General features: G+C 32.1%; 9 protein-coding genes across 9 annotated transcripts; 3 read left to right on the top strand and 6 right to left on the bottom strand. All coding sequences in view use genetic code 12, as the record gives it.

The window, feature by feature from the left end:
• Nucleotides 1–566: 566 nt before the first annotated feature.
• Nucleotides 567–1,430, bottom strand: J8A68_004123 (CAP domain-containing protein; the record flags this gene model as incomplete). Its single annotated transcript, XM_049408049.1, has 1 exon — nt 567–1,430. The coding sequence occupies one exon, from the start codon at nt 1,428–1,430 to the stop codon at nt 567–569; it is 864 nt and encodes a 287-aa protein (XP_049262585.1).
• Nucleotides 1,431–2,175: 745 nt separating this feature from the next.
• On the bottom strand, nt 2,176–4,224 carry J8A68_004122 (ATP-dependent 5'-3' DNA helicase; the record flags this gene model as incomplete). Its single annotated transcript, XM_049408048.1, has 1 exon — nt 2,176–4,224. The coding sequence occupies one exon, from the start codon at nt 4,222–4,224 to the stop codon at nt 2,176–2,178; it is 2,049 nt and encodes a 682-aa protein (XP_049262584.1).
• Nucleotides 4,225–4,705: 481 nt separating this feature from the next.
• Nucleotides 4,706–5,202, bottom strand: J8A68_004121 (uncharacterized protein; the record flags this gene model as incomplete). The annotated part of the gene is made up of 2 exons (XM_049408047.1): nt 4,706–5,008; nt 5,197–5,202. 2 exons carry the CDS (start codon nt 5,200–5,202, stop codon nt 4,706–4,708), a joined length of 309 nt encoding a protein of 102 aa, XP_049262583.1.
• A 188-nt stretch (nt 5,203–5,390) lies between these two features.
• Nucleotides 5,391–10,289, bottom strand: J8A68_004120 (uncharacterized protein; the record flags this gene model as incomplete). The annotated part of the gene is made up of 1 exon (XM_049408046.1): nt 5,391–10,289. The coding sequence occupies one exon, from the start codon at nt 10,287–10,289 to the stop codon at nt 5,391–5,393; it is 4,899 nt and encodes a 1,632-aa protein (XP_049262582.1).
• Nucleotides 10,290–14,269: 3,980 nt separating this feature from the next.
• J8A68_004119 (uncharacterized protein) lies at nt 14,270–17,094 on the top strand (the record flags this gene model as incomplete). Its single annotated transcript, XM_049408045.1, has 2 exons — nt 14,270–14,284; nt 15,013–17,094. 2 exons carry the CDS (start codon nt 14,270–14,272, stop codon nt 17,092–17,094), a joined length of 2,097 nt encoding a protein of 698 aa, XP_049262581.1.
• A 527-nt stretch (nt 17,095–17,621) lies between these two features.
• Nucleotides 17,622–18,159, bottom strand: J8A68_004118 (monothiol glutaredoxin; the record flags this gene model as incomplete). Its single annotated transcript, XM_049408044.1, has 2 exons — nt 17,622–18,062; nt 18,124–18,159. The coding sequence occupies 2 exons, from the start codon at nt 18,157–18,159 to the stop codon at nt 17,622–17,624; spliced, it is 477 nt and encodes a 158-aa protein (XP_049262580.1).
• Nucleotides 18,160–18,868: 709 nt separating this feature from the next.
• PIR32 (Pir32p) lies at nt 18,869–19,873 on the top strand (the record flags this gene model as incomplete). Its single annotated transcript, XM_049408043.1, has 1 exon — nt 18,869–19,873. One exon carries the CDS (start codon nt 18,869–18,871, stop codon nt 19,871–19,873), a length of 1,005 nt encoding a protein of 334 aa, XP_049262579.1.
• A 385-nt stretch (nt 19,874–20,258) lies between these two features.
• J8A68_004116 (phosphatase PAP2 family protein) lies at nt 20,259–21,674 on the bottom strand (the record flags this gene model as incomplete). The annotated part of the gene is made up of 1 exon (XM_049408042.1): nt 20,259–21,674. One exon carries the CDS (start codon nt 21,672–21,674, stop codon nt 20,259–20,261), a length of 1,416 nt encoding a protein of 471 aa, XP_049262578.1.
• Nucleotides 21,675–23,059: 1,385 nt separating this feature from the next.
• J8A68_004115 (uncharacterized protein) lies at nt 23,060–23,728 on the top strand (the record flags this gene model as incomplete). Its single annotated transcript, XM_049408041.1, has 1 exon — nt 23,060–23,728. One exon carries the CDS (start codon nt 23,060–23,062, stop codon nt 23,726–23,728), a length of 669 nt encoding a protein of 222 aa, XP_049262577.1.
• Between the last annotated feature and the right edge of the window lie 16 nt (nt 23,729–23,744).

The following is a 23,744-nucleotide window of genomic DNA, read 5'->3' as shown; positions in this document are numbered from 1 at the left end:
GTTGGAATGAAACCAGGTGATATCATCCATTGTAAACTAAATGAATGGGCACAAACATTCTTTGCTTTTACAATAACTGAATTGCAGCCAAGTCTAGAATCAAATCTCAATATAAAATTTTGTTCGATTATTACTTTTAACAATAGCGGGGATTTAAATCACATCATTGTTACTTGCACGGCACTATTAGACGAATTCGGGGAGTGTTCAGACACAAGGGAAGTTGTAGAATCGTTGTGATTGGTTATTGAATTCAAGAATGTTCTTTCGATTGTTGTAATAGGTTTGTGTAATTCCGGGCATCTCTTTGTGGTCATTAGGTTTGAACTTTATTCGATCTCATTGTACTTAGTCATCTAAGCGAATTACAATAAAGTTATTTGCGATTTAATTACGACATATCGCAGCCAAATCTAGAATCAAAGTACGTTAGAATTTCTGAGCTATTGTTTAATTAATCGAACAAACGGAGAGGAACTTATGGAATACACAGTAACAAATATTCAATTATCTAATTTATACATTCGCAAAAGAGAAAATACCACTTAAACTAAATCTAATCAAAATTACCAGGACAAGGGTGGTACAACATTCTCAGGGAATCGTCCTCGCACATTCCCAGCTGGAGAATAGTTACAAATAATATAATATCCCCAATTCTTAGCACTACAATCCTTTTGAGCACAACCTAACTTTGTAGTACCCTTCCAAACAACTTGAGTGAAATGGTTATATTGATAAGAATTAAAATTATATCCGTTAATTTCATTATACCAAGTATCAACAACCGCTGAACCGGATTTATATCCAACACCTAAGTTTTCACCATATGGACTATTTGTATGTATTAAGCTTCCAGAACAGTCATAAGAGTTGGCAACACTTTGGGCGTAGCTTTCTAATCCTGCATCCCATGCTAATGCTGGAGAGCCATGTAAAGCACGCTTTCTGTTATGAGCATCAAGGATTTCCAGGGCGAATCCACTACCGCTAGATTGTACTTGTTCTTCTTGCTTAGGCTGCGGTGCAGGTTGTGGTTCAGGTTGAGGAGCTGGTTGTGGTTCAGGTGCAGGTGCTGGTGCGGGTGCCGGTGCTGGTGCTGCTTGAGGTTGAGGTTCTGGACTAGGTTGTGGAACAGGTTCTGGCACAGGCTCTGGTTGAGGTTGAACTTGTGGTTCTGGTTGAGCTTCAGGCGCTGGTGCAGCTACTTGTTCAACGTGTTGTTCTTCAACCGGTTCAGCTGGAGGAGCAGGGGTAGGGACTGGAGGTGGAGTTTCAAGTGGGTCACCAACAGTGACAAACGAGGTAGAACCATCTGGATGGATAAGTTTACTTACTGTTACATATTCAGTTACAGTTTCAACAACAAGTGCAGCATTAGCGATGGATCCAACGATGGATAATGCAGTTAAAACAAATGTCGCTTTCATATCTAAAGTATTTCTGATTTAAGCGAGCTGTACGTAGTAAATTTTAACAATAGGAAAGGAGTGGCTGAAGTTAGTTCTGGTTTCTAAAAGGACGACGAAGCTTTAAAGATTGCTTCTGTATGGTATAGTTCGAGATGAAGAAGAGGATGCCTTAATAAAATATAAAGTTAGAAATGAAAATTGGAATTAGAAAACCAAGCACACAACAAATCGTTTATGTATAATCATGTTAAGACCAGGTGCTTCCAAGAGAATTTCAAAACACGAGAAATTATAATTCTTAATTTTTTTTCTTATTCCCATCTCTATATTCATTTTGTTACGAAGGAAGAAACGTTATAAAGTCGAAAAACTAACTTCTTGTTGTAGAATCACTTCAATGACTTGCTTGACGAAGCATCGAAGGGCTTATCCCTACTTGGTTAGCTTCTTTATATGATTGAGACTGATATTCGCTATAATCCCCTTTTGATCCTTCAACCGAATCTTCCTCGATGTTTGAGTTATACAACATGCATTTCGCACACAAGAGAGTCCTATTGGTTTTTTAGACATGAATCTCTCGAGGACAATTTGACTGACTCTTTCCCTTTTTGGACAATATCACGCGTGAAAACACAAAATGTAAACACCAAGAAAAACTTTATTTTTTCGTGTAACTTAGTTTCTTAGTGTAGATCAGTTTTCTCCGCAAGTACACGACAAATAAGCTTTCTCAGGCAAAATTCTTTACGGCTATCGAAGTTTATTGCACAAGATAATCATCTAAGTTAGGATAAATTATTTCATATGGTTGAATATAATTCTGTTCATCTGCAACACCGTCTTCAACATACTTGCACCAATTCGTAAGAAATTTACTTCCGCTCCTACTCATCAATTCAAGATCTCCAATAACACATAATTGTCGTTTTGGTCTCGTAATTGCGACATTTAATCTTCTTTGTTCACTTAAAAACCCAATTTCACCATCTTCATTCGATCTTACTAACGTCAAAATTATGACTTCTTTTTCTCTTCCCTGGAAACCATCCACGGTACTAATTTCAATTTCAGTATCTGGCCCCATTTGTTTTTTTAATAATTGGACTTGTGCAGAATATGGAGCAATAACTCCAATATCTTTGGGCTGAACTCCAAGACTTAATAGCTTCTCCATATGTCCTCTAACCACTAATAATTCCATTTCGTTGTATTTTGAATCACCTTCAATCAACTCGGTCTTTTGTTCCGGGTATTGTCCTCCTTGTGTATCATACCATATACATTGGATAGAAGTATCTTCATTATCAGTCACATGAGGTAAATCTGCAAGAGTAATATCTTGGACACTTGTATCACTTTTCAATTTATTTTCATAAAGCTGCAAACTTGGAAACTTCATGATACTAGTATTCATACGATATTGTACATCAAGTAATTTCTTAAATTTATCTCCTTCAAGCTTGTTAATCAAACGATCAAATAATGTAGTTTCAAGTAGTGAGGTGCCTTTTTTATTAGTCAGCTTGATCGTTGGAGGTAATTGCATATTATCTCCAGCTATGACCAATCTCTTGAACCTGTTGTTTAACAATAAAGGGATCCAACATTGTGGTTCCATAGATTGTGATACTTCATCAATTATAATTGTATCAAATACAATATCATTATTTCTTAATTCATAAGAGCCAGATCCATGGAGGGTTGCGATAATGACTTTGGCATTAATTAACAATTCTCCAACTATTTTCTTCTCTCGTTGTCTTAATTCCTTCCTAAGCAATTTCATTTCTTGATATAATACCTTTCTCTCAGCATATCGTTTACATTTCCGTATCTTGGTCAAAGTCGACAGTATATCATGTTCAATATCTTGAATAATTTCCTTTCCATAACTCTTGGATAATATTTCTAAAGAATGTTGTAAATTCAGAGCTAATAATCTAGCTGGATGACCAATTCTAATCAATTGGCCCGCCTTGTATTTATCTCCTAGTCTTTCTAAGATTGTATCAACTGAAATATTGGATGGCCCGCAAACAAGTACCTTTTCACCCAATGTTGTCAATTGTTGAATAAGTTCTATTAAGGTATATGTCTTTCCAGTTCCTGGCGGTCCATGAATTATAGTTATATTTGATTTATTGATAGCAAAGTCAATGGCTTGCCTTTGAGAATCGTTTAGTTGTGGATTGAAAAAGTTTATTGGATGCTTGTCATCCTTGGGGATATACGAACTTTCACCTAAAAGTAATTTCTGAATATCATTTTTATCTGATTCTTTTAATTCATTCACTTTATTCATAGTAGTGATCATTCGCTTGTACGTAATAGAATTGGCTAATTTAACAAGCCACATTCTTGCCAGATCATTGGTATTGGTGTAGTACTGAAGAACTTTCTCACTATCACTTGATTCATCGACTGAGACAGTAATTGTCTGAGTCATAGCCTTAAGAATAACCGCTTCTATCCCAGAATCTTCTTCGTCTGCCTTATCATCAGTAGCTGATGCCTTCTTTGCCTTTTTCTTTTCAATTGCTTTACCCATCTTGGATAATTTCACAATATCTCCAGTGCGTAATGTCCCAGTATTAATATCCCCATCCCCATAAGCTGGATCCAATTTCAATTCCAAAATAGTCTTGCCTCCCAACCCTGTTCGTATATTTGTGATTTGAAGGTTTATAGCTGCCAATCCAAGAGCTGCTAGCTTCTTTAGTGAATATGCAGCAAGATAGGCATTTGTTTGGGAAACATCTTCATCTTGTTCTTCAATGATGGCATCTTTGAATCTATCAAATAGAGTCATTACACTTGCTATGTTCTGTTCTGTTGTGTCCTGAGTATGCGTTAGTATATTCGAATCTTGTTTCTTGAATTGTTCGTTGAAGTTTGAGAACATTCATGCATCTTAGACTCAAGGCATAAATTGATTGATCAAAGCAGTTGTGCTTTTCTCCCACACAAACCCCTAATTGCCATTTGATGTTTGATCATCCTGATTGATTAAAGCATTTCAGTGTCAAAATGCAACCATGACTAATGATCATATTGAGAAATGTAACATACAATTGCGTTGTTAATAGTCGTTGTTCCATCTTCACTTAAAGATCGTGTGAATTTTTTTTCTGAATATTCCGGACTTACAGAACAATGTCAAATCATTCATAGATTCTTACATTTAATTATACATTTTTATTTAGTCATACGTTAATTCTAGAGAGGTTTAATAATAATGTCAAGAAGTGAAGATTATTCCAATCAAAAAATATGTATCCAGCAATATTCTTTTAAAGGGATTTCTTAAAATCATCTAAATCTCTACCAGTTTGTTCTCTAAGCAATTGATTAGCATTTCTTTCAACGTAATCATAAACCAAATTACGTTGTTTGAAATATCCACTAAACTTTAACAAACCAACAACCTTATCATAACAGCTTTCTCCAAAAGCTAAATAGTTGCCAAACCAACGACGTACATCAACCAGTGAGAAATGAGAAGTATCAAATTGTAATCCTGTATTGCGATGGATACCTGCCAATATTATTGATATTAATACCAAATCAAATGAATAATGTGCTATTCTTCCTATCTAATAACAATGAATTGTTAGAACATTTAAATTTACGAATAAACTACTGGTAAGATACCGAGGAAGGCAATTAGTGATCATCCTCGAAGGGACAAAAACATGGGATAGCAATAACACTAGAACTAATCCAATAAGACCACGCCCATATCTTACAAGCTACGTACGTATAATTTAGATGGTATACATACACCCATTGTTATATATTTGTTGTGTTCAAAGAAGTTGGTTAATCGTGTAGAATGAAGAAGTGAAACAATCCAACTGTTTTTTTAGTTTTTCTTTTTGGCCTAAGAAAATGTCTCATGTGGAAAAGAGATTGCAAAAAATCTTTTGATTCTATAATTTGTATCATTAATGACTACAAAACCTATACTAAACTTATCTACTGAGTTTCCAAATGAATTCTCTTAATGGTATTATCTAAATCATCACTAGTCCACTCTCTTACTCTTTTACTCGAACCAACACTCACTTTAAATCTAACTAACAATTCATCAACATTCAATCTTAACTGCTTATCAATCAAATCATCATCATCATTAGTTTCCTTCAATTTCAAGAGAAACGTTTCCAAAGCTGTTAGCATACCAAATCTGGTAATCAACATATCCGAACCTTGATCAATAGATTGTATCTTGTAAATAAATTTCAATAAATTAGTTTGAATTTTAATATTCAAATATTTTGAATTCAATAAATTCATCAATGTTTCAACAATACCTCTTTTCAAAATCGTTAAATCTTGTAAGTTTTCAATACCATCAGTTATATTCTGAACTAACCAATCTAATTCTCGATAATAATTACTCTCAGTGTCTGTCAATTCTTGATTTGGATGGGTGATTAAATTATATAACGGAATATCCCAATTCTTCAACTTTGGTGTACTCAATACATACCTTACACTCTTTTCATAAAGGAAATGACCAGGATTAGATAAAAGTGGAACAAATTGAGACCAAAGATACCAAATAACAGGAGGAATTTCTAAATCTTCCTGAGATAATGTGAATAAAACAGAAGACAAGTAAACTTTATAAACATTCACATCTTTGAAACCTGATTCATCATCCATGGATGATAAGATCTTTGAAATAATTAATTTGGAGATTGGCCTAGTCTTGTTGTTTGATAAGTTACCGATTATGAATTGCAAGATTCCAGTTTCAATTAAATTCTTAATGTTAAAAATTACTTTCTGTACTCCGGATTCTTCATCTTTGGTAATCTTAAGTAATTCTTCATTATTCAAAATCAACAACAATAAAAACTCAGCATCATAAGCAGTCGAACTATATTTCCCAGAACCCAAACTAGAGGATTGATAACATTCCTTAATTTGATTCCATTTAGTTTTAGCATCACTTCCAAACTCAGGTAAGGAGTTTTGAATTGCCGTGTATGTATTCTTGACAAATCCTTTATTCAAACAAATCGTGAATTCTCCTTTATTAGTCTTAATCAATCTATCTTGTTCACCAACCAATTCAACTTCACTTCCAGCTAATTCTTCCAGGAATTCCCAATTTGACACCTTTGTCAACCAAGATACAGCTATTTTTGATTCAATCTTAATCAAAATGGACTTAAGTAACAAATCTTCCATTCTTGTTGAACCAAGATATTTTTCCAATAATAATTCAAGATTCATCATCGTGGATAACTTACTATGATCCATATTATATATCAAATATAAAATCATGGCTGAATAATATCTCAGTTCTTTGTTTTCTTCAGTTGGTAAATCATTCAAGTTTGACACATTTAATGCAATTTGGAAAACACGTTGATATTCGAGTTTGTTCTTTGGTGAAATTATGACAATGGATGTAACATACTTCAAATATGTTGCCTGCTTATTGAATTTTGAATTTAAGATGACTTCAAGTTGAGTATTTAAGATTGAACTAGGAACGAAATTCCAAATATTTACTTGCTTTTCAATCAAGAAATTCATAATATTTTGAATGAATTGCTCAAAGTTGTCAGATAACTCATGTGATTCGGCAAACTTCTTCGTGATATAAAGCATTGATTTGTGCAACCAAGATTGGATCTGATCGTTTAATTGACATTTAGAAACAAAATCAACAAATTCTGGAATAAATGAATGTTTTAATCCCAAATGATTATCCAAGAACGCAAACACTTGTTTCACTATATCTTCTGACGGGGACTCTTGCATTGACAAGATTACCAACAATTGATTCCATTGCAATTTACCCAAATTATTATCTTGTAACAATCTCGTAGCTATTGATTCGACTTTTTCAAGGAAGCCTTGTGGAATTTCCAAATTGCATTGAGACAACGAGTATGCAATCAAACAATTCAAATATTCGTCTTGGATACTTTCAGAAGCTTCAAGTAATTTTATACCTACTGTATTTGAAACTTTAATGAAACTAGCAATTAAGAAATGATTATCTTGATTAGCAACAACCTTATCGATCACTAAATTCAATTGTTCCTCAGTCATATCCACCAACTTTGATTCAATTAGCTTTATAAGTAGGCCATTCCTTTCATTACCGATAGGCAATTCATACAACTTCTCAAAGTGTTCGAATGAAATATGAATTTCTCTTTCAATACAATATTCTACCGCTTTAATAAATAATTCAGAACTTTCCACATTGAGCAACTGTTGCAACTGATCATTATTCAATATCCACATAAACTCAACAAAATCGGTCTTACCATCCACATACTTGCCCAAAATGAATCTGCTCAATTCTTGACAATCAGCATCTGGCAATTGTCTAATGATTTCATTATACAAATCAATCGTCAATTGTGAATTATCACTCTTTGGATAAGCAAACAAAGGGCCCCAACATTTCTTTGAAGTGAAATAATTGACTGCTTGACTATTCTTCCCTGAACTTGATAAATAATTCCAAAACTTTTGAAACAAAATCTGTATTAACGATTTCGTTCCCGAAAGAGAGATGATCATCTTTAATAACAACAATCCAGTTAAATAATCCAAATCAGAAGCTATTACTTTCTTTTCAATCGTGTTTGACATTTTGACAATATCATTTATGGAATAATTCAACAAAATTTCCAGGATTGAAGAATCATTTAATTCGATTTCCTTCAAAGTACGGCTGAATTCCAATTGGGATTCATATTTCTCAACATCAATATCTAACAGTTTAACCAACTCCAATAATGCATCCTTAGATTCACCGATAATAATTAAATATCTCATGAATTGGAATAACCAAGCAATATTAGCTTTATTATTACCTGCTTGTAATGTGAATTTAAATTGTTCAAATAAACAAACGATGAAAATACTAGTATCATCATATTTCAAATGTGATAAATCGAGATATTTGTATGGAGTACGGATTGATCTACTTATGGATTCATCCAACATATTCCAAATCCTATCATCAACACCCGCGGAATCAAGAGAATAAATCAATGCTAGGATTGGAGAAATTAATAAATCCGAATCAAACAACATCTTATCTTGTCCCAATCGGTTTAATAATTGATAAATATTCAATGTGAAACTCTTGTCTAAATTCGATTTCGATGCTAATTTGATCAAAACGGTAAAGAATGAATTTGAGGATTGTCCTAATTTATTCCACCATTTGAAATCTTGTTCTTGGTTTTGAATTTCAATATATAAATTAAGTAAGGTAATTTCATATCCTGTAATATCTGATAAATCATTCGTATTAATAATTGAGGAAATACCATTAGAAACAACTTTTTTCACATTATTGTTAACATTATTGGAAGGGCACAAAGTTTGATATTTGAGAATTATATTCAATGCAGTCAATTGGATTAACTTAGATTTGGAGTCCGTTTCTTTAAGTAAGACTTGTGCAATGACATTCAAATCAGGTAATTGATTAAATACAAGATCGATCAATTGTTGTCTTATATTAGTAACAGTTTTCAATACAGCTTGTAATCTTTTCAAAATATATAATATCAACTGTAAAGTCAATTGCGTAATCAATGGTTTTGCGGTTTCTAAACCAGCAGTCAATGCACTTCTTGATAAAGGAGCAAATACAATACTTTCACTAACTAATTTGGCATCAAATTTTAAAAATTCAGTATCGGTATTAAATTCAGGAGCACTGATTTGCAACACGTTCGAATATAACAATGAATGAGATATCCACCATGAAGTTAATGAAGGATCATGATACCCACCTCCTTGTTGAACCATCCAGTTCATATATGGAGGAATTAATTCCTGATTTGCAGCCAAAATTCTTACCACGAATTGTAATTGAGCATTAGATTCTCCTGGTTTAAGACTTGTTAATAAGGTATATAGTAATTTATTGGCAATTCTGAAAGTTTTATTATTAGTTTGTACTGGTGCACCTCCACTCTCGGACTTTTGCCATAATTTATCATTAGGGAAGACTAATCCTTCTTTAGAATCAGTGGCCAATTTATTCATGAATTCAATAAAGAATGGTTCTTCAGTTTTATGAAAGATTGCTTGAGTTTTGAACATGAAGTTTTCATTCAATATTTTACATTTCTGAGCTCTTTTGAAATTAGGTTCTCCCAAGATCTTTGAATCTACAAATTCAATAATCATCTTAATACAATCAATTGAATCCATTCCAATATATTTCCATAAATTATTCATAATCTTTGGATGATTAGATAATAAATCTAATCTATGGAAATAGGCAACTTTCGAACATAAATCGATCCAAAACTTAATAAATGTTAATCTAATGGATAATCTTTCTTTAACTTGTCCTGATTCTATTTCCGATTTATGAGGTACTAATAATTTAGGTAATGCATTCAAAGTTAAATCAAAGGCATTAAGAAATTCATGGGCAATGATTTGATCATAATTAATCATATTACGTAAAAGTCGTAAAATAGGATTGGTAAATGATGTTCTCATATTATTTAATGCTCGATATATGATTTTGCTATGATTATTCAATATGGCTCTATAGGTATCTAGAATTATTTGTCTTTGAGTTAACAAAACCGATGATAACAAATTGATCTGAGTGGTCAAACGCATTAATCTGACGGAAATATTACTGACTTGAATATGTTCATTAGATGTCGAATAAGATGACCACAATGATAAAACTGTACTAATGTTGCCATGGTCTATAAAGTCGACTAATTCTTGAACTTTGGTAGTAGTGAGTGTATCAGGATTGGTTGAAGACAATATGTCATCTAAATTTAGAATTAAGGTTTGATCTTTATGGGAAGCATTGGGAGTCAGATACTGCCTCTTCTTCCTTTCTTCAACAACCATAGTTTGTTTTTGATTAGCTGGGGGTGGGAACAACAATTAAATTTGGTTGTAAAAATATTGGTTGTAAAAAAATTGGTTGTAAAAAATTCTGGCTATGAAAAAAATCAATCAATGAGAAGACCATCGCGAAAAATCATAATAGGACGTGTACTCTGGCAAATAAAAATCTCTAGTGTACCAGATCTGAGAAGTTGCTACAAAGTTGCAGCCAATTCCTAATTTCAATATTTTCATAACATTTTGTTAATCTTTAGTCAAAATTATGCTCTGAACATACCATTGGACAAACACTGCAAGCTAGACATCACATTTCCATGTGGATTCAAAATATTGTAAAATTATTTGCGGTCTCCTCTCCAAGAACGACTCTTTATCAACGATAACACAGGAAATTAACCATGTTTCTAGCAAAATACGGTTCATAATGCAGGAAATTGTTCTTGTAACATTTTAATCAACCATGTTTCTCGTAAAGCACCGTTTGAACAGTTTTCAACGATTAAAACGAGGGAATTAAAAGAGGTCATGCAAGTCTTAGAGCTATCTCCTATATCAGATGGTCATCAGTTCCGTTCACAGGAAAAAATTTACAAAAATGCCTGACCCATACAAATTAATCGCACCAATCGCAACAAACTTGAAATTCATACAAGCCAGCCAAGTTAGGTGGGGGCCATAGACCCAATCTAACCAATTCTGAATGAGAAATGACGTAGTATAAACTATCAGGGGGGGAGATATGACAAAGCCGAGCTTTTCTCAAGGGGCTAAGAAAAAGAAAAGTACTTAGTCAGAATCTAAAAGTCGTATAGGAAAACTGAGTCAGAATGACTCGATCGAGGGGAGTGCAAGTCATCTCAGAAAACCAGTCCGTGTAATTGAAAAAATTGCTAAAAAGAAAACCTATCTTTCAAGATGGTTGCGTAGACGACTGGGTATGCCAATTGCCTAATCTAGAAGAGTAATGGGGATATAAGAACTATGAATTAAAACGAGGAGAATCAAGCTTCTTAAAACTCAATAAGGTACCATATTATTGTTTCATTGAAATATGCTTGTCATGTTTGATAAATTATGATTGACAAATTTATGATGGCCAAGTAAAAGTTAAAAAGGGGGCACTTGGCGTGACTCTGCATCTGTCAAAATGTAATTTGAGGTATTATGACAAGCGATTACGTCGCTCGTAAAAAATCAAGTTTTATCATTCGAATTAGAGAAAAGTTGCGCATGGCTAAGCATTTACCCCAATGTTAATAAGATTAAGGAGGCGTAAACTGAAAAGTTAATCTCTATTCTAACTTCAAACGGCATCGAATTAAACTCACCGGCTCTATAACAAAACTTAATGGCGGTGGGGGGAATAAATTATAAGATGAATTTTTCACTGCGAAAAAAAAAGTGGCGTTCAAACGGAAATGTTGAAGAAAAAAAGAATTTTGGTTGCAACTTGCGTTTATGTATAAAACGATAATCTTATTTTAATTTTTGATTTCTCAGGAGATAGTTTGCAGTTCAGCATCAAAAGTGACTTATCTGTTCCAATTTCTTCAAGAACTTTATATGGAAATCTAGTAGAAATGAGATAGAAAAGTAAGTCATTAAGGGGTGTCGTTATGGATATGTGACCAAAAGATATTTTTTTCTTTCTTATATCCATGACTAATACCAGGAAAGTCCGGTAATAAAATTCCTCCCCGTACTTAATATTTTCCGAAAAACAACGCAAAAATTATTTTTCACCATTGAATCAATTGTGATTCTGAAATCATTATTGTTAAAAGAACATTAGTTGCAAACCAATAAAAAAATAACAAAGTCAGATATTATTTAGAAACAATTGCACCATTTCTTTAGTTGTAAGTTACTGATCACGCAAAAATTGAGGGTTTGAAATATAGCTCTTCTATACCGTAATCTTTCAGGGGGAGATGCATCGTAAACAAATTACTTAAGATAATTTGCGAAGATTTACAAGATAATAATTCCAAGGCAATTTATCTCCACCCCACCCACCCACTAGGGGCCATAGAAAATAACCTTGGTCACACCCAAAGTTAAACTTTACAAAAATAATATAATTATTGATATACCGTACCGTTTCGAAACAAAGGCTACTCCAAAGATAATAGAACAATAGACCGCCATGACGCAACAATGGATTCTAAAGGGAGTCTTGTGAAGGAAGAATGATGTTGCTGAGTAACGAATAGCCCTTGTACATAGCAAAGGATGAGAATAAGAAAATTTATGACCTCAGCCCTATAATAGAAAATTTTTGGAAACTTGTTGATAGATTTTTATTTTTAGCACCCAAAAACAAAAATTGTAACCATAGCCATCAGGTTTTAAAATTGCTGTGAACCTGGGGGTTATGGGACTTGGTAAAATCACTTTATTTTACCATTTTTCCATCATTTTCACATGGTTGCCCCATGTCTGACAAAAATAAAGCCTCAATAATAAGGTCGATATTTACTGTAATGTAAATATATAATTCGTAATTTAGTTTAACTAGACACGTCGATTAAAAGAAAAGCATAGTTAAAAAAAAATTGGTGTTTTGGTTGCGTCGCATTTTTATTTTTGATAAGGTTGTAAATTGATGATTTCCAAAAAACAAAGAGTTTCTCCATAGTTTTTTTATGATTATTTTTTATTGTTTACTACTGCAAAATCTAAAAGAAAGAATATTATTAAAAAATATGAAATAACTTAAAAAATAAGAATAGAACAAAAGTTAAAATACTATCCATACGATTCAAGCGGGCTATGATAACCGCCTCCTCTCCTTCAGAATCTGTACTTGTAATACGAAAGATATAAGAAACAACTTCAAAGGGATCATCGCCTGGATGGTATAGCGGGAATAATAATTCTTCTTAACTATGGTCTGATTTGAAAAGATAAAGAATTCTGTTCCCCAAATTTTCAAAAATTTAAGTTTCTTATTTTTTCAGAAAGTTTAAATTCTTTTTTTCTCTTGCTTTGTTACCCTTTCATATACATACATTTCGTTTCTAATTATAACCCACAATCTAAACAAAGAGTTTCTTTTTTAAAGATTTGTCATAAATTGGTGACTATGATTATGTGACATTGTAAATATGATGTCACTTAACATTACAGTCGATTAGCAAACAATCAAATAGTTCAAGACAAAACAGTTTCGACAATTTAACAAAGAAAACAAAGAAAGGATAATTGTTTCAATTGATATTATTTTTTGATGGGCAATGCATAGATACATTTCCCCTCTGAAAAAAATCCAAAATAATTTAAAAATAAATTTTTATGCAAAATTCCATAAACATTCCGATTACATAATCAAAATCTTTTTTCTATGGACTTAAAATTAAAATAAAATAAAAATTATAAAAGTGTTGTAAAAATTCCAATTTAAACTTCATTTTAAATATTTGGTACCCTTTTCTCTCTCTCTCTTATTTGTTCTTTTTGTATATATATGATATAGAGATTACAACAAAAGTAGGACTTCTCTAAAAAATCATCAATTACACCGATATTCTTATTATTATTATAAACCATAGGAACTCCTTAAAGCAATAATAACTTAAAAAGTTGAATTGTCACAGGCTTTACAACCATTTATATTCACTTTATCACAAAAGAATTTCACAAGAGATAAACAGCAAACGATAGTTGATCAATCAATGCGTTGACTAACTGGCCATATCTCTTCCTTTTATTCAATTCATTTAAATAACAACTTCATACAAATCAAAGTAATTTCATTTTTTTTTATTACTAATTAATCAGTTGTCAATTATTCATTTGAAAATTTCATAGATTTCACCAAACAACCAAAATTTTTTTCAACCATTGTTAACAACTTTTCATACAAAAAACAAAGGACACATAAATATTTGCCTATTCCGTTTATTTTAATTCAAATATATTACAGTTAAATCTTAACTCATTCATTACACACAACTTTTTAAAAAGATAGAGATTTAATCATGGCGATTGTTGAGGTATGTATTTTTTTTTATTTTCCCAGCTTAGTTCCAGTAACATAAGTATAATATGATAAATGGGCTACAAAGTTAGATTCCATCCAAAACACTATATGCACTGGCCTATCCTGATCATTCATCGTTTTGATCCCCCCTATCTCCGTTATGATCCTTTAGGTCATTTCTCCAATGTTGTTTATCTTTTGCAATCTACTAGTTCTCAGGGCTACCAAAAAAAAAATCTACGACTAAAATTCCACGTTACTTTGCAACTTTTTTTTTTTTGCCATTTTAAAGTTTTCTTAGGGCGTATTGGATTACATACCAACATAGTTCGCTTCAAGTTCACAACCATATGAAACTAGCAATGTCACATATTTTACAACTATAACGTCATAATCACATCATTGTCCTTTATACTAGAAATGAATGATTAAATGGCCCCAAAAAAAGCAAACATCAAAATGACCGAAAAAGGTAGTGCAAATCATGACACAAAAAGATAATAAATTATTTTTTTGCTTCTTTTTTTTGTTTTTAAGCGAAAAAATTGTTTAAGTGGAGAAATCCAAAAAATATTTTTTTTAATTAAAATCTTTTTTTTTTTTTTTTTGAATATAAAAATGAACATGGATGATTAAACTTTTGAGTTTATAAAAGAATTATTTTCATTTGCCCCAATTTATCAGATTATATTTAAAAAGGTTAATATATCATCTTTTTACTAACATTTTTTTTTATTATAGAATTTTAAAAAGTTATTTATTAATACGGTTCCAACAACTCAAACTACTTATACCACTGCAATTTCAGAACCAGCAAGATCAACCGAGAAACTTAAAATCTTGCCCGTAACTGTTGGTGTTCACCATTCTACCCCAGATTTATTAGACAATCATTCAATTCATTCGTCATTCCTTTCAAGTCAAGAAGACGGTATTTCTGCTAATGACTACATTATGACTGCCGAGACTACTACCTCAGAATTTATTCAAGAGTCGTCAATATCATTTGATGCAAATCTAAATGATTTTTATCCCGACCTACCTTCTAACTATAAATTGGTTTGTACATTAGGTGAAGGTGCCTTTTCTACTGTCTATAAGGCAATAGATATCGATAATAATACAACTGTTGCCATAAAGATTATCGAAAAGGCTAATTTATCGGCAAAACAATTTCATAATATTAAGAATGAAATTCAAATTATGAAACGTCTTGATCATCCAAATTTATTAAAGTTGGTTGATTCTATTGATACTTTGGATCATTGCTTTTTGGTATTGGAACATTGTGACGGTGGAGAAATATTCAATAAGATTATTGAATATACGTATTTTTCCGAAGAATTATCAATTCATGTATTTAAACAATTATTATCTGCAATTGAAGAATTACATAAATTAAATATTGTTCATCGTGATATAAAACCAGAAAATTTATTATTTAAAAAGATTCCTTATTTCCCAAGATCAAAGGAAACATTCAAAAAATCATTACGTAGATCAGACGATGAAAATAAAGCTGATGAAGGTGAATTCAAACCAAATATTGGTGGTGGTACTATAGGTTCCATTAGACTTGCTGATTTTGGTCTTGCTAAACAATTAGTTGACGATGTAAATGATGTTCATTTAAAGACTCCTTGTGGTACAGCCGGCTATACTGCTCCAGAAGTCATAACTTGTAACACTCGACATTTCTTACTCAAGAAATCCAAGAATTATTATTCAAAATCAGTTGATATTTGGTCATTAGGTTGTTTCTTATATACTATCTTATGTGGATTCCCACCATTTTATGATGATGATTCTAATAATTTAACCATCAAGATCCTAAAAGGAGATTTTGTTTTCTTAAGACCATGGTGGGATGAAATCAGTACTGATGCCAAGGATTTAATTTCAAGAATGTTGACAATTAATCCAGATGCAAGAATTACAATTGATGAAATATGGAGACATCCTTGGTTACAATCGGAAAATAAACAATCATTACCAGAACCAAAAGAACCTACACATTATTTCGAAACTAAGAGCTATGAAGTATATCACGTTGAAGAGAATACTATGGCAGCTACTGTACTTGCTGGCGGAGCTGTGGCATGTGGTCAAGCGATGGATTCACCTAGAGCAAATGCTATTCGAAAGGTGTTTGATAATCCGGCAATGACCGAGGAAAACTTGGTAGCTGCGCATGATGTTGGCGATTTATCAGAAATTTCCGAAGAAGATGCTGATAAGGAAGAAGAGGAAGAAGAGGGAGAAGAAGAAGAGGAGGACCAGGGAGATAGCAGCAGCGAAGAGAACGATGATGACGATGAAGAAGAAAGTCCTGATCCCCAGGATCAACAGCCACAGCATGTTGGATATTTGAGAACACCATATCCCAAAGCCATGAATGAGATGTTTGATGATGATGATGCAGAAGAAGAAGATGAAGTAGAAGAAGATGATGAAGTAGACGAAGTTTCTGAATTGGGACAAAAGTTAACCAATATAAAAACTCGTGCAAGAGGCCGTAGTAGTTCATCAAACAAGATTAAAAAACATCATGAATCATTATTTGCGCCTCAATACTTAGAACCCGACCAGTATTTATCTACCACCACCACCAATTCTTCAATTGAATCATCTGGGTTCGATATGGAAAATCATACTAGATCATCATCCATTATATCTGGTATTAATGGAGAATCGATCACGTTTAATTTGAATCTTAATGATTCCAACTTGTTATCTAGAAGAAAATCGTCAAAGAAAAATAGCGACGTTTCAAATGGTATGGGTCCAGCTTCTGGACTTCAACAAAGTTGTCAATGTGCTTAGAAATACAGCAATGCATTTTTTATTTATTTATAATAGTTTCATTTAGACTCAGGAAGTTATGACTGAGTTATAGTTATACCGGGGTTTTTTTAGAGTCGGAGAAGGATATCAAAAACAGATTTGATTTTTTTGCATTTATTACGTATTGTGAATATATCTTGTATAGGTAATATTATTATAGCATGTGATGATTAAATTAATTTAGTTAGGGGTTCTCTTTGTAGCAAGTGAGAGATTGAACCAAGTTGCTCTATGAAGTTTACAGAATCGTTCAAGGGGGTGCAGTAGCATGCATGGCTTACATAAATAAAGATTGCCATTAGTTTAGATTAGGCTTTGTTTTACAATTGCTAACATTTGATAATCCTTGGATTCATTATGTTAATGCATCCTCGCGTTATCTGTTTCCGTAGCATATTCATACTTTCTTAATAAATACATTTTAATCCCTAAATTTACTTCACTATGTACAAAAAAAGAGCATATTACTGTCAATACCTCCCCCACCACACTACTACACAACTCCTCTAATCTCTATTTGGCTTAACTTCAGCAGCTTTAACAACATCATCTCCTTCTTCTTCTTCAGGAACCAAAGCATCATTTTCTTCCAACAATTCAGCCAATTCACCATTTTTAGCCATTTGCATAACAATATCACACCCACCCACAAATTGTCCATTCACATATAATTGAGGAACAGTTGGCCATTCACTATATTCCTTAATGGCATCTCTTAATTCTTGATCTTCTAATACGTTATAGGCGGCGAATTTCTCGGGATCAACACCTTGTTGTCCTAATGTTTGAATAGTGGCTCTTGAGAATCCACATTGCGGGAATTCGGGAGTACCTTTCATAAAGAGAACCACTGGGGATGAAGCAACTGCTTTATCTATGGCTTCTTTGATTTCAGTTGACATGAATCTGACTGAAATGAATTTTGGAGTTGTTGTTCTGATTGGAGTCTTGGTGTACGGTTAGTATAGGGTTTATATGCTGTTCTGTTCAAAACGAAATGGAACATACGAATCTGGTGGTATTTAATAAAGTTCTTCTAAACATTTTGGGGTTGTATCTATGATATTTCTATAAATGAGAATGTCTATCTATCTTATAGTGATTTGCTTATTAATCTTTTGAATCTTGTTGGACAACCATCGAAGTTTTGGATTTAATTTTTTTCCTCACTGATAAAAGGTCGTGTATTAATGGCCAATAATATTTTTTTCAGATCTTGCTCTCTCAATTTCTCCCACTCTGATTTAGTAAGTTACAAGAGGGAGACGTCACTTATTGAATTTTGCCATACATACAAACTAAAATGTGGACTATTGACATAGGGCAAGAAAAGCACAAAGAGGATATATCTAATTCTGACCAGCTAATTTGAGTTATCTTTGTAGTAAGTTTGTTCATTCGGTAGACAACTACTTACTAGTTATATTATCACAAGAAAGAAATAGACTTTCAAGAAGGATATAATAGCATATATCAACCAGTTCCTATTAGTTTTATAAACCCTAATTAATTTACTTTGTAACTTGTTATGAACTTTGTCCCATAAATGGTTGCAACAAATTTGTATATTTTTTTGGAATTTTCTCCCTTCTGTTTTTTTTGCAACCTATTATGTGTGTGCGGCTTTTTTTTGCAACTATTTAAACTCATAACTTTCAATTTGTAAAACTTTTTACAAATACTTCACTTTCTTTTTCTTTTCAACTAAGTCAAAAGTTTCCAAATACAAGAACTACAAAGACAAACACAAAGCATGAAGATCAATTCATTATTATTTCCAGTTTCAATAATCCTGTTCTCCTTACCTAAAACTACCGCCTATTATGTTCCAGCAAATGGTGATGATTGGTCACTTTTAAAACCCGATCGTGGAATTTTAGAAGGCAATTTTGAAAGTGTTCCATTTTCATTTGGAATAGTTGTTAATCCATATTTAGTTAGTGAAAAGGGAGATTTATTAGAACCACCAATTTCTACGATTGAAAGATCCATGACTACCAGTTTTGTTACATCTGTTGTTACCGCTGCTCCAAAACCCACAAAAACAAAAGATATTATTATGCAAATAAATGATGGACAAGTACAAAAAGTTAGAACTGAGGATGAAGAATCACAAGAAGGAGGAAAGAGAAAACAAGGCGGGAAGGAATTTAGAGAAAGAGAAAGAGGTAGAGAAAAGGAAAGAGAAGAAGAAGAAATTAATGGCGGTAAGTTATTAAAAAGAGATGAATTATCAGAAGTTGCAAATGGAGAAGATATCCAAGAAGAAATTGAAACTGTTGAAGAGATTTATGAAGAGATTGATGGAGAACCAAGACTTATTGATAGACAAAGAAAGAAGCATAGTGGAAGACGTGGTGGTAATAAGAAGAGACCACAAGAAGGTAGTGAACAAGTTCCTCTTCCAAATGGTCCAGAAGATGAATTCCAATCCCCAGTTTATTCAGTTGCTTGTTATACTAATTCAACCTTAAGAATGACATTACAAAATTCCATCTTGAAAGATTCAGATAATAGAATTGGAAGTATTGTTTCTGGTCATCAATTCCAATTCGATGGTCCAACTCCTCAACATGGTGCTGTTTATTGTGCTGGTTGGTCAATTACTAAAGATGGACAATTGGCTTTAGGAAATTCAACTAAATTTTATCAATGTGCTTCTGGAAATTTCTATAATTTATATGATGAACCAATTGGATATCAATGTCATCCTGTTACTTTAGATGTTGTTGAATTGATTGAATGTCAAGATGATTAAGTGAGGGTTTAGTTATTTATTTTATTTATTATTTATCTCTAGTTATATATCTCTCACCAATATCTAAATCAAGAATAGAATTTAATATTGTTTTTTAATTGCTACATTTATCTTACCTTCATATTCTTCTACTGTAAACAGGCCGACAAATGGTCAAGCTCCAGTATCGCACTGTCAATAAACATCCTCCTGGAGGGAAACAAAAAACGCTTAGACTCTAGAATTGAATTTTTAAATTAGAAGTATATTTATGTAACCAATCTATGGCTCTAAAGCCAACCGATACAGGAAAAGAAACACTAAACCATCGTAACATTCATTGAGCTATATTATACATATATATATATAGAACTATCTAGCAAAGTCTAAAAGTAAAGCCATCCCCTTACGCCAAAGGATCAAAGTACTTTTGAAACCTGGTATTTCTAAACAATCTCATTCCCATAGTACTCCCATTCTTAAAATTCATATTTTCTTTAGCTCGCAGAAATTTTTCATCAATTTGAGTCAACCCATATTTTTTCCATTTCATTAATATTACCCAAGTAGTTATAGCATACACCAATCCCGCCAAACTATCGATTCTCCAATGATGATCAAGATATAAATCAGTCCACCATTGTCCTAGGATATTAATCAATCCTAATAATTTAAACAGCGACCATTTTGAATAATAACATACAAAAAAGAATATTAGACATGCGAAAGCACTATGCATTGATGGGAATGATGCGAATTTATTGGGAGTAGCATAATAGACTGCTTTTTGTAGTAGGATACTGAATTTCATATCTTCACTGGTTATTCCATCGGTATAGATCATATCAAATGTAGGTTCTTTATTTTCTCCGTATAATTTTATAAATAATGGTGGGGCATTAGGGAATATTAAATAGGTGATTACCATTACTAAGTTTTGTAGACCTAAACTGAATATAAATAATTTAAGTGCTCCTGGAGGGTGGAATAAATATAACCAAGTTCCTATAAATGGTGGAACTATGAAATGTACTGGGACATGGAAAATCCAAGCAACAATATTTTTTGCTTTATAGATTGGAGTTTTGGTTGAATATAATGCATTAAGAATAAACCACGAAGTAGCTAATAATAATATTGGTGATAAATTCCAAATATATGAAACTTTACTTGAAGATGATGAAGTTTTCTTTTCGATAAATTCTGAAGTTGATGAATCATTAAAATGAGTAAAATCAAATAATCCTCCATTTTCTAATAATTCTGGTTCACTTGGAGGAGATTCTAATGAAGTATCAGTTGATATTGAAGTTGATGATAAAGAATGTCGTGGTTCTATCTTTAGATGATGATGATGACTATCAGGTATTATTTGTAAAGGTTTTAACGTGAATGAAGAATACCCATCATCAGTTTCTTCTTCATCCATAAATGAAGCATTACCAGCAAATATAACAAACGAGTGTCTAAAATATTTCCCATATAATAATAATGAACCTAATAATAATAACAAAATACCTGTAATTGGACCAATTATAGATTTATTAAATTCAAAGAAATATGAATCAAATCGATATAAAAATTTATAATAAATATGATCAGGTCTTGGAATATAATTAAGACTAGTAGTGAAAATCATACAACATAATATGAATGCTGTGTTAATTAATAAATCTTTACTAAATTCAGTTGATGATCTTTCATTTAATATGTCTTTAATAACTTTAGTAGACATTTCTTGATATATTAACTTCAGTTGTTTAAACAATCTATAAAGATTATTTGATAATCTTGAAGTTATAAAATTGGTTGGCTTCTGCATGGAAGATGAATTTCTAGTGTTGCTTGAATTGCTGTTTGGCTTAAAAGTGTAAAAATGAATGAATGATTATATGGGCTGATTGATTGCTACCATTAAGCAATAATAATATTAAAATGATAGTGTGATTAATTATTTATAAATGTTTGAAGAAAAAAAGTATTAAGATATTTTTAATAATACAAACTTGTGACTTCAATTGGTATTTGATTAAAAGTATGTGAGAAGAAAGAACTAACTTTTAAATTCCGAGTTTATTTTTCTTATTACAGTTTCGTCTTTTTTTTTTTATGTTAACGCTACCAGTTTATTATAATTTTATATCACCTTATTGTTCTCATCTCCAGTTGTTCCGTTTTTAATGCGGCACGGGGTTCGGTAAAAGATCCCACAGAGATCCGATTGTATTATTCTATTATAATCTATAGACACTGCCCTCTATCTCAGTGTCAGGATAATAATGAGAAGATCAGCCTACCTAGGCTAAGCACAATTTATGCAACGTAAAATAAAAAAAAAGAAACAAATTGATTGATTTCTCGGACCCCCCCAGCCAAGAAAATCAAACAAGTGACACGCGATTCGTGTTTTCCCATCAAAATATCATGGTACAGGATCATGTCACACATTAGTACATATTGAGATATTCTCTTATTGCACCAATTCCGAAATATCACTTTTGCAACAACAGATCTGATAATAATTATCAGAATATCGGTTAAGATTTGATGTTACATATACTGCACTATTCTTTCTGGCAAGAATTTTTGTATCAGAAATTTAGAGATCTTTCACGTCCTTTCAAAGATCTCCTCCAATTCTTCAGCCTACAATAAACAAAGTTGCCAGCTGGCTTCGTTAGGAACGGTACTTATTAAGTAATTGATTGAAATTTATTTTCAATAAAATATTCCATGGCTTAAAAATTTGCAACCGGAAATCGGCAATTTGCTCACATTGGCCGATGGTTTATGTAACCCATCAACCAAAAAAAAGCTATTAAAATTCGAGACCAGACACACTACAAACAAGTTGAGATAAGTGATCCTACAAACAAGTTGAGATGAGTGATCAATATAATTTAATTGTATAAGCGATATTATAAAACTTTGTTCACCTAATGTATTAATTTACTTTCCTTAACTATATAAGCCTATAAATAGTACAATTTTATTCACGTTGTACACTTTTGTTTGTTTGGTTGTTCAGCTTTAGTATCGAGAAGGGTGTTACCCGACTTTGTTATCACTTGCTATAAATTTATTTCTTTGTTCATATAGTATTGGCTTATCCTATCTATTTCAACAAAAAGTACATACTCATTGAAGATCCAAACAGCGAAATTATACAATTTACATTCCCTTGATACTTAAATCAACTAATTTATTATGAAACAAATTGCATTAAGAGAACGAATAGAATTCCCTAATAAACCTATAAATATTTATAATAATAAAGTTACTTTATTACCCAATCAATTATATCTTCATTTATGTTCAAATAGAAGAATAATACGACATGTCATTGATGAATTATATAAACATCAACAGGCTACAACGTATACAATATCTTGTATGGATGGTAGTATACAATCAAACAGCATTGTACAAACTTTTACTCAACTTCTTATTAAATTAAGACAAATTGCAAATGGTGATTTTGAATTCAACGATCAAGTAGTCAATACAATTCTAATTCATAATCTTACTGCATTTTATTGGGATTTGATTATAGTTGATAAATTCAATTATCAACAATTAGGATTTGATAATATCTTACGACCTCCACAATTTTATTATTTGAATTTATTTAGAATTTTACAAGTGATTGTCACGAAATACAATTGCAACGTTGTAGTCACTGCTTATGATATTGTGTTTAATAATGGAATCAAAGAGAATATTGCACCTGTACGTGATACTAGTCTTCAGAGATATACAAAACTAGATCCATCATTTGTACTACATTTTGATCAGATTTTACATATTGATAATATCCAAGCTCTTCAACTGTTTAACAAACAAACAGCTCAATGGATAGATATCAACGCAAGCTAGTTCACTTCTTCCCGAT

Source organism: Hemisphaericaspora subhashii (assembly GCF_019202705.1).
Source record: "Hemisphaericaspora subhashii strain CBS 10753 chromosome Unknown scaffold24, whole genome shotgun sequence".
NCBI classification, from domain to species: Eukaryota; Fungi; Ascomycota; class Pichiomycetes; order Serinales; family Debaryomycetaceae; genus Hemisphaericaspora; species Hemisphaericaspora subhashii.
This window is presented reverse-complemented; position numbering and strand designations above follow the sequence as displayed.